The 11,299-nt window shown below is 36.0% G+C and overlaps 1 protein-coding gene across 1 annotated transcript in view; it reads left to right on the forward strand.

The window, feature by feature from the left end:
* TBC1D12 (TBC1 domain family member 12) overlaps positions 1–7,560 on the forward strand; it is a 128,734-nt gene extending 121,174 nt beyond the window's left edge. Inside the window, exons 12-13 of the mRNA XM_037727424.1 lie at positions 3,640–3,898; positions 4,634–7,560. Coding sequence (XP_037583352.1) covers positions 3,640–3,898; positions 4,634–4,702 — 328 coding nt within the window. The 3' untranslated portion in view covers positions 4,703–7,560. The remainder of the gene's footprint in view (positions 1–3,639; positions 3,899–4,633) is intronic.
* The last annotated feature ends 3,739 nt before the right edge of the window (positions 7,561–11,299 follow it).

The raw sequence follows: 11,299 nt of genomic DNA on the forward strand, positions 1-11,299 counted from the left end.
AATTAAGCTTGAAATCTTAATAATTCACAATCAGTGGGTGTCATGTAAATTTAAGCTTTGTTGTTTAAGGTCGTTTGAGTTTTTGTTTTTGTTTTTGTTTGTTTGTTTTTTCTGAGACAGAGTCTCATACTGTTGCCCAGGCTGGAGTGCAGTGGTACGATCTTGGCTCACTGCAACCTCTGCCTCCTAGGTTCAAATAATTCTCCTGCCTCAGCCTCCTGAATAGTTGGGACTACTGGTACCCACCACCACACCCAGCTAGTTTTTGTGTGTGTGTATCTTTAGTAGAGACGGGGTTTTACTGTTTTGGCCAGGATGGTCTCAAATGCCTGACCTCATGATCCGCCTGCCTTAGCTTCCCAAAGTGCCGGGATTTCAGGCCTGAGCCACCTCACCCAGCCCTTTTTGAGGTTTTATATAAATTTTATGATGGTTTATTTCTGTGAAGAATGTCATCGGCATTTTAATAGGGATTGCATGGAATCTATAGATTATATTGGATAGTATTGTCATTTTAACAATATTAATTCTTCCAATTTATGAACATGGGTTGTCTTTCCATTTGTTTGTATCCTCTTCAATTTATTTTATCAGTGTTTTCCTTGTAGAAGTCTTTCACCTCCTTGATTAAATTTACTCCTAAGTTTATTTTTGTACCTATTACAAATGTATCTAGTTTTCTGATAGAAGAATGATCTCTTATTTGGGCAATAATGTCTTTTATCATCTTTTCTGTTAAAAATGTTTTGTTTTAACTTGGAAAGTTTGCCTTTCAAGCAATATCCAGTAGATTATAGAATGGTGGGTGAATTTTGCCAAAGAGATGGAGCAGTTGATCTTAAAAGACAGGTTGTTGTTAAGAATATGCATGGATATGCTGGGCACAGTTGCTCATGCCTGTAATCCTAATACTTTGGGATGCTGAGGCGGATGGCTCACCTGAGAGCGGGAGTTTTGAGACCAGCCTGGCCAACATGGTGAAACCCCATCTCTACTACAAATACAAAAATTAGCTGGGCATGGTGGCGTGTGCCGGTAGTCCCAGCTACTCAAGAGGCTGAGATAGGAGAATCACTTGAACCTGGGAGGTGGAGGTTGCAGTGAGCTGAGATCATGCCACTGCACTCTAGACTGGTGACAGAGTGAGACTCCATCTCAAAAACAACAAAAAAAAGAATACTCATGGGTGCGGTGGCTCACACCTGTAATTCTAACACTTTGGGAAGCTGAAGCCGGAGGATCACCTGAGGTCAAGAGTTTGACACCTGGCCAACATGGTGAAACCCCATCTCTACTAAAAATACAAAAATTAGCCAGTCTTGGTGGCAGGCATCTGTAATCCCAGCTACTCGGGAGGCTGAGACATGAGAATCATTTGAACCTGTGAGGTGGAGGTTACAGTGAGCCGAGATCCCGCCACTGCACTCCAGCCTGGGAAATAGCGTGAGACTCTGTCTCAAAAACAAAAACAAAACAAACAAACAAAAAGAATTTGAATGGGTGTATTCAAGGGATAATGTGAAGTAGGGAGAAGACTACATATGATATAATTAAGCTTGAAATCTTAATAATTCACAATCAGTGGGTTTCATGTAAATGATATTAAGCTTTAATGTAGAAAAATAAATAAATAGTGGCATTGGTCAAATATGATGTCTTCTCAGTTCTTCTTTTGCTTAGGATTTTTTAAATTTTTTTGAGACTGTGTCACCCAGGATGAGCTGTCACCCATGGTCACAGCTCACTGCAGCCTCAAAATCCCAAGCTTAAGCAGTCTGACTACCTTAGCCTCTTGAGTATGTGGGGTTACAGTCACACCACTATGCCAAACTAATTTTTGCTATTTTATAGGGTCTCACTGTGTTGTCCAGGCTGGTCTTGAACTCCTGAATGCAAGCGATCCTTTCACATTGGCCTCCCAAAGGCTTAGATTACAGGTGTGAGCCACCACACCGGACTGATTTAGGCATTTTTAAAAACTAAGTTATTTTTCAATGTATTCTCTTCCCATCCTCCAAGAACATTAGAGTTACTTAGGGAAGGACTCAAGAAAGTGGGAGAAGGGTTTTTTAATATTATGGGACTGAGAACCAAGTTCAAATACTAATTCCATTAAGAAGGAAAAAAACATCTTCATTCTCAGTCTTGAGGGGTGTGAGCATGGGGGATAGCAGGATCACAGTTGATGTAGTGGACAGGAGAGAATTAATGAAGAGTGAGTGTTGTGTACTAGAACCTGAGCCCAGGCACTCCTCATATCCTTTCTCATTTTGAACAGTGAGTTAGTGTAGTCTCTGTACTACCAAAAGTGGTTTTTGTCATATAATTAAATATGTGTTTTCAATGTAAGAAGTAGGATGGACTTTTGTTTCATGTCTTTCTTGAGCATATTATGTACAAATCCCAGAGACATTTTTGTGAGATAGGAATGAATAAGTGGCAGTGCAAAAGGATTTTAAAAAAATTATTTTGGCGAGAAAGCTTTTAGTTCTTTTCCTCAGTCCCATCAGCACTACCTCAAATAAACACACAATCAGTATAAACAGTTGTTTACTTTCTTTGCCAAGGCAACTTCAAGACAAGTCCTGTAGTACGTATTCTCCCAACTTCCGTTAACCAGAATGCCTCCCAGAGCACCACTGGCTAAAGAATTCAACATTGTCAGAAAGGGTGGGAAAAACCATTTTGGTGATTCTATTGGAAAGTGTACATGCTTCAAAAGAAGTAGTAAATAAAGCTGGATGGAGGGAAAAAAACAAAACAAAACAATGGATGTTTATTCGAGGGGAAGAGAAAAGAGAGAAGTCATACTTTATGGGTTTATATTAGGTTACTAAAAGATGATATTTGGGTTCTTCATACAATAATAATATAATTTTTATTTAGCATTTCTTACATACCAAACACTGGTATAAACACTTTTACATTTATTAATTCCTATAATTTTTTAAACAATCCTGAGAGGTAGGTAGTTTTCTTAGAGTTTACTAATGAAGAAACAGGCACAGTAAGGACAACTGTCGTGCTCAAAGTAACACAACTAATAAGTGGCAAATTCAAGATTCAAATTTAGGCATTCTGGTTTCAGAGTTCATACCCTTAACTGCCAGGCTGTTCAACCACTCTAGTATGTATTAGGCCTTTCCTGTATATAAGGTTGTAAATTCACATAATTTTGTTATTTATTATTTAATTTCCCACTACTCAAGTTTGAGGGAGGAAGCCATATATATATATATATATATATATATACACACACACACACACACACACACACACATACATACATACATATATGTATACATATATTTTGAGTTGGAGTCTGGCTCCCATCTTGCAGGTTGGAGTGAAGTGGTGTTAGCTCACTGCAACCTCCGTCTCCCTGGTTCAAGCGATTCTCCTGCCTCAGCCTCCTGAGTAGCTGGGACTATAGGCATATGCCACCATGCCCAGCTAACTTTTGTGTTTTAGTAGAGATGGGGTTTCACCATGTTGGCCAGGATGAGAAAGCCATATTTTATATGTCTTTTTATCCCTAATTAAGCATTGTTCTTTTTTTAATAGAGATGCTTACTGAGTAAATGAGTCAATTCATGAAAAATGAAAAATTTCAGTGACCATTTTCCCTTCCAATTTTAGGATCTTCACATTATATAGCAGATCACTACCACTTGATCTGGCCTGTCGAGTCTGGGATGTATTTTGCAGAGATGGGGAAGAATTTTTATTTAGGACTGGATTAGGAATACTTCGATTATATGAAGATATTCTCCTGCAGATGGACTTTATTCATATAGCACAGTTTCTAACTAAATTGCCAGAAGATATCACATCAGAAAAGCTGTTCAGTTGTATTGCAGCCATTCAGATGCAGAATAGCACCAAAAAATGGACTCAGGTACAGTGACGTTTTCCTATCTCTAATAGATGTGTCAAAGCAGTTGACTTATTATAAAAAAGTTAGGTGTTTCTTAAATGTTAGTGCTCAAAAATATGTGTTTAAAAAATAATTTTGGACTTCTAAAAAGTAAGAGTTTAAATCAAATTGCCTACTTTTCAGCTATCCAAACCTAGGGTTTTATTTTATTTCGGTTCAATAATACGCATTTAGTGAAGCACAACCCACAATAGTCATTTATTTGCCAGAGTAGTTATTACTTTGGTATTTCAAATAGAAAACAATTTTATTATATTAAATACCTGCTGTATACTAGGATTAGTAGTTGAAAGAATATATAATGTATGGCTCTGGCTTTTAGATGCTTAGTCTTGTTAAGAAAGTAAAATTATTGGCAATCTAAGTTAAGTGACATAAAAGGATGGCAGTATCACTCAATCCATGGATGATATAAACAATTGGCATTATTAAATTTGCAGTTTTATTGGTTCAGAAAATGTTGTGTTACCAAATAGTAATTTCAGAATATTTGGCAATTGTTAAAAATCAAAATCTAATCATATTTCATGATTAGAAAAAAATAAATAAATAAAGGGGATTTGAGAATGGCACACTTTCAGGGGACAGAGTTAAGTATAATAAAGCTTTTTTTGGTTTATAAACTATAGTTATTTAAATCTCTTTAATCTGGGTAGTAGTTTTTGAGGATTAATCTTTATTTTATATAATTTTCAGGTCTTCACATCTGTAATGAAGGATATTAAAGAAGGAGACAAGAACAGTAGTCCTGCTTTGAAAAGCTAGTCTTCAAAATTGACAGATGAATTGACATATAAAAGGTGGTTTTTGGATAAAGGTTTTTTGTTTCCTATATAAAAGGCATGGAAGAAAATGTTGAAGATATCTAAAAGAATCAAGAGGTGGAAAACTGCTGATTTTAGATTTTATGGCTGAAGTAAATGAAATAAGTAACTTATTGACAGTATTAATAAAATGTTATTTTGTAGGTAGAGTCATTTTTCAAAGGAAAAAGTTTAAATGGTGAGTTTATACTCCACAATTTGGAATAAACAGTTTAATGCAATAAATTTTTAAAATAGTTTTGGAGATAACTTCAAATTTTTACATCTTTTCTTTTGTAACTGTTACCACAAAGATACTCTGGAGGTTAGAACAGGATTGTTAAGTACTACTGCTACCCTCCAAAGTACTATAGTACAGACATTGTTTCCAGTTTTGAACTTTTGAAGATATTATAGACCAGTAGTAAACAAATTGGTTGTAAATTATCTAAGTCACTGAAGGTGTCATTTATCTTCATTCATAAGTTGGGGTAAATGTGAGTTATCTAGGAACTGGAAATGTTGGTGGGTGATTGTTTATTGTTTGTTTAGATGTTTTTCCACAGTACTGTGTTCACTTTTTTTTTAAGGGAAATTTGTTGTCTTCCTTAAGGAATTTCTATCACTCAGAATTGTAGCTGTTCTGGTTCTAGTCTAACAAATTATTCATCTAATAATTTGACATTAAGAAAACTATAACTGGTAGAAGGAAAGTTCTTTGCACTTGAGTGGATTGAAGACTTGACTTTGAGAGTAAGTCCAGAAACTTATGAAGTTTCTCAGTGATAAGAGTAAAAAGTAGTGTATCCTGAGAGTTCTTAAATAGCATGCTACTTGGCAAGACTTTATATTTTTTTAGTTACAATTCTTCCACTGTCTATAGAAACAAAATTTGTTAACTCCAGTTTGAAATTTGAAATCTAATATGTAGCTAAATCTATGACTTGTAAAACACTATGCATAATTTTTCTAATCAGTAGAAATTAGAGTGAAAGAAAAAGATAAAGTTAATTTTTTTTTCTAAGTCTACATCCTATCTCTTAATTCAATTGCCTGAAGAAGCTGTGTGAGGAGATAGTCTGGTTATTGGTTCCTTTATCTATCAATGCCATCGTAATCTCTTCACATGTTACACTAAATGCTGCCTGTAACCCATCCTCATCTTCTTTACTCATCATTGCTTTCTTCAAGGAAGATCTAGATACTGCCTCATCTACCTCATTATCAGCTAGTGACTGATCTAGTTAGTGACTCTTTGGAAGACTGATAGCCTCTAAATGAGTTATCCAACTTCCACTTCCTCCCATTGGCCACTTTACATAGGTTTGAGAACTTAGCAGGTGCTAAATCCTCATGCCCACGGAGGCAAAATACTTTGAGGAATGGGAACATCTCTTCACTGTGTTCTTGGATCAGCCTTCTCTCAACCACCAAGAAATGCATGATTTCTCTGCCAACTCCGGAAAGTAGTGCTGTATGATTGTATCATTCTTTGATGAATTCTTTCATTGAAACATAGGGAGTCATTTCCAAAAAGGTAGTTATGAGCTTAAATTAAATTGACTTATGAACATTTTGCCTGTGGGCCCTACAGTGTCATGACCCTCCAGTTGAAACAGAGCATGAATTATTTTTTTGTTGAGTTCTTGAACTGCTAACCAGGTGTATGTTTCCTTGAAGTCCAGAGCAGGATCCAGGTCAGATGAAGGAGGTGGTATACCTGGCTTAACTGCAGAAAATAGAGCATTGAACTTCTTCACAATGAGCTGCATTGGGTTTCTGTTTGGCTTTCTCACTGAATAGTAAATTAGGGAAAATGCTGCTTTTACTATTTTGCATTTTATGTCAACATTTACAGCCTTTTCCCAGTCAGGTGCTGTCCAAGGAACATGTTTCCTTTGGGAGGTCTGAACAGCATGATCTGGCTTGATGTATTTCTTGAGCTCTAGTACCATATTATAGAGTTGTTTAAATGTAGCCAACAGCAGTGTCAGAACAATTGACATTGTCCCTCCAAGATTCAATGCATTGGCTTTCAGAGAGCTGCTACTAGAGCCATACATGAGGCAGTGAACACATCTTTAGGTGGTGGCAAGGCTATATCTGATTAATAGAGATCTCTGATCTCTAACGACATATTGCTATTGTCCTATTACATTTAAATTTGAACCTAAACTAAATCACTTGAGTGTTATGAGTGATGTCTATATAACATGCCATTTGGCTAGATGTATAGTGCGTTTTTATGTTGCAGTTTGGTTTGAAACAACACTTAAGCACACTATTTCTGTTAGTGGTATATAGTTTTCAAACTAACAAGCTGTGATCCTTGTTAGTGTAGTGACTGCCTTTTTAGGAGTATGGGACCCTAGGGTGCCCATGTATTTTTATCCCGTGGGTCATTCTATCCTAGGTACTACTAGAAGACCCCTCAAAAGGTAACTGCTATTATAGGGACTTACTTAGTGGAAACTGGTAGTATAATAAAATATTGAAGGAGGCTACGGTCTTAGTAGGTTTTAGAATGACCTTTTAACTCCACTAACTACTTACTTGGTGTTGATGTCCCTAATAGAGGAAATACAACCTCTAGCAGTAATCTCATTCAGGTTATACTACCTGCCTAAATTTAATCATACTTGTATGTATTTGTTTCCTCAGTTGGAACTAAGTTACTGTATTTCTTTTATTTTTTTTATTATTGTACAGTTTCTTTACCTTTCAAGTATAAATGTGTATATAAAATGTAAATACGAGGAATTCACTAAAAACCACTCATAACAATTACTGTGTAAATAAAACTGGTAAGCAGAGTAATTACTTGAAGTGAGTCTTCATTACTTTGGGGATATCTGTTTTATTTAACTGCATCTCAAGAACAAAAAGGAAATACTCTTTGTTTTTGTTGGCCAAATTTGTCTTCCAAGGAATGCACTAGGCCTTCAGTCTTTTGAGACTGGCAGTACTGGCAGCTAAAATATTGTACTGTATCTTTGCTTGAGCCCAGTATGTAGGAAACGTGATAATTCCCATGGTCAATATATGGCAGTTTTTGTTGTTGTTGTTAAAGTATATTTTCAATTAAAAAAAACTTTTCCTAATATACTCAAGATAATGTGAAATTTAATATGATGTTTCATTTGTTTGTCTACTCAATATATATATTTCTTACTTAATGTTCCTTTAGCCCAGGTCTACATTGCATTATTTAAATTCTGTTAGAAAAAAAAGTGCTGTTAGAAGACTCCAGTAACTCACATAGTTTTCTAAAGTCGGCTTTTATTGATGTCTTTTGCACTTGTGACCTTTGAGTATATTTGTTTGACTTTATAAAATTAGGTAGCATTTGCAAAAGGACATTCACATTTTCAGTATCTCTGACTTCAGGATAATAGCTTCCGTGTAGCTTAGGAACTGTTATTTTGACCTAGGCTAGTCAACTCTTTAGAGTCTACACTACTGAAGGGTATAATTCTAAAGCAGATAATCATGAAGTAATTTATCTTACTTCATAATGTCATATGATTTGATTTTTTTATTTTATGTTTTTGTTTGGATAAGATAAAATTATATTCCACGAGGGTATTCAGACACCAGGGACTAGTATAAAAAAAGAGTCAAAAAAGTATGAGGTAGCATTGGACAGTAAGTTATATCAAAATTTGTCATGACTAATTAATACTGTCAGAAAACAGTCTTCTGAGAGAAAAAAGTGTTATTTTTGTATTGAATCATATTACTTTGCTGTTTGACAAGCATTGTCTAAAATGTGAATTCTCAACTGTAATAAAACCTCATTAATTAGAACTCACTGCTTTACAACATGTAAAAACTTAAATGAAATCCAAGATTTCAGGGAAACTAGCCATTCCAGAGAAAGCCCTGCCCTTTAAAAATATTGTTTGCTTAGTAAGAGTGTAATTGCAAAAGTGGGAAATTTGAATTAATACATTATATTTCTTAAGCCCTGATTATTGCCAAGCACTCCCTCTTAATATTTTGTTAGGCTACATAAAGTTTTAAGGCTTGGGAAATTCCAAAATTGCCTTTCTTTCCAGATATTCTACTGTTCATATTGATCATTCCTTGATCTCAGTTAAGGAGAATTTACGTATGTACATTTTATTTTGTAGACTTGATTTATTTTCTAATAAACACCAGGAAGGAAATCTGACTTTAAATTATATTATGTAAGTGTTTCATTTGAACATTTATGTAAATAATAATGACTTTATTAAACTTAAAGTAAAATGACTTTTGTACTATTACAATGTATTTGACAAATCATTTTTATAATAAATATATAAATGATAAATGAATATAGACTTGAAGGAGTATATAAAATTGTCAACAGCGAGTCAACATTCTCATTTTTCATCTTCAGGCATAATGCTGTACGCAATGGTATAAAAGCAGAAAGTAAAGCTTCAACTTCTGGTCACAGCTGGGCGTGGTGGCTCATGTCTGTGATCCTAGCACTTTGGGAAGCTGAGGCAGGAGCATCACTTGATCTGAGGAACTCCAGATTAGCCTGGGCAACACAGTGAGACCATCTCTACAAAAAAATTAAAAATTAGCTGGGCATGGTAGCACGTGTCTGTAGTACCAGCTACTTGGAAGGCTGAGGTAGGAGGATCACTTGAGCCTGGGAGGTTGGGGCTACACTGAGCTATGATCACACCACTGGACTCCAGCCTGGGCAACAGAGTAAGACCCTGTCTCAAAAACATTTAAAAAATATATTGTAGCAAGTTAGGAAACAAAAAAGCCTCTTATATGAGCCCTTGAAAAGTAAACACATTTTATGAAATTTTAGATTCCATGTTTTATTACTTTTTAACAGTGTCAAGCAGCTGGGCATTGTGGCTCACACCTGTAATCCCAGCACTTTGGGAGACTGAGGTGGGTGGATCACTTGAGGTCAGGAGTTCCAGAGCAGCCTGACCAACATAGTGAAAACCTGTCTCTACTAAAAATACGAAAACTAGTGGGATGTGATGGTGGGCACCTGTAATCCCAGTTACTCTGGAGGCTGAGGCAGGAGAATCACTTGAACCCAGGAGGTGGAGGTTGCAGTGAGCCAAGATTGCACACACTGCACTCCAGCTTGGGTGACGGAGCAAGTCTCCATCTCAAAAAAAAAAAAAAAAAAGTGTAAATCAATTCCTATCATTTCTTTGCTCAAGATTCTCTAATGGCATTCCTCATAATAAAAATCCATACTCTTTATCCTTGTCTGCATGGTCCTAATTGATCTGGTCACTGCCCATCTTTCCAATTTCAGCTACAATTTATAAACATTCTACGGTAGACACAGTGGACTTACTGCCATTTTTCAATTTGTCAGCCTTCTATCCACCTGAGGTCTTTCTTCCCTCGGAATTGTTTTTTATCTAGGTCTTTGTATGGCTTATATTTTATATCACTGCTTAAGGTCACTTCTTCAGAAGACTTTAAACATCTATCCACTATTCTTATGATCTTACTCCGCTTCATATTTCTTTATAGTTTTTATTACATATCACCAACTGACATTGTTTTATAACGCTGTCTATTGTTTCCACTACAGTATAAACTCTGAGGTCAGAAACATTGTCTTATTTACTGCTGAAGTGCTAGTACCCAAAATAGTGCATCGCACTACCCTATGGTAGATATGGATAATTGGATTTTTTTTATTTTGGTCCATTCCTCACTAAACTTACCTTTTCATTTAAATTTTTTTTCTATTATAGATACTGTTTTTGGTTCACTCAGAAACTTAAACATGTAAAGGTTGGGTAGAAGAGAATGAACTAGTGAAAGTCAGGAATAGGAATATCAAGAGAATGTGGGGTCAGAAAAGACAACGGGGAAGACTGTTTCCATAAAGGAGTGATTAACAGTGTTATGTTGCAATGTGGTTGAAATAAGAACTGAGAGAAGTCAATTAAACTTGGCAACGTGGAAGTCATTAAACCTTAGTGGGCTACTTTGGTGTATGCTGACTGTTGCAATCAGAGGGTTGAAAAATCAGTGGGAGGGAAGGAATTAAACATTACTGGTGTAGATAATTATATAAGTAAGCTTTAAAGGGGAAGAGAGAACTGATAATAGTTGGTAGGGAAAAAGGAGGTTCCAGCTGGGTGCTGTGGCTCGCACCTATAATCCCAGCTAGTTGGAGGCTGCAGTGGGAGGATCCCTTGAGTTCAGGAATTAAAGGTTACAGTGAGCTATGATGATACCACTGCACTCCAGCCGGGGTGACAGAGTGAGATTTTATCTCTTAAAAAGAGGTAATAATGATTTCTAATCTAAAATGATTTCTGAATAGGCAGCAGGGAGTTGGATCCAAAACACAAGATGAGAGAGTGATAAAGGTATTCAGGATGCAGATGGGTTTGTAAATTTGATGTTGGTAAGCTGAAAGGGGAATTCTGTCTTGTAGCTATTATTTCCTTCGTGAGATAGGCCAGAAGTGGGGCCATCTACTGTAACAAGAGGGAGCTGGGGTTTTGTTTTGTTTTGACTTCTATGATTGGATGGATGGTTATGCCATTAGTATAAAAAGGATTCTATA

Source organism: Cebus imitator, unplaced genomic scaffold (genome assembly GCF_001604975.1).
Source record: "Cebus imitator isolate Cc_AM_T3 unplaced genomic scaffold, Cebus_imitator-1.0 Scaffold230, whole genome shotgun sequence".
Lineage (NCBI taxonomy): Eukaryota > Metazoa > Chordata > Mammalia > Primates > Cebidae > Cebus > Cebus imitator.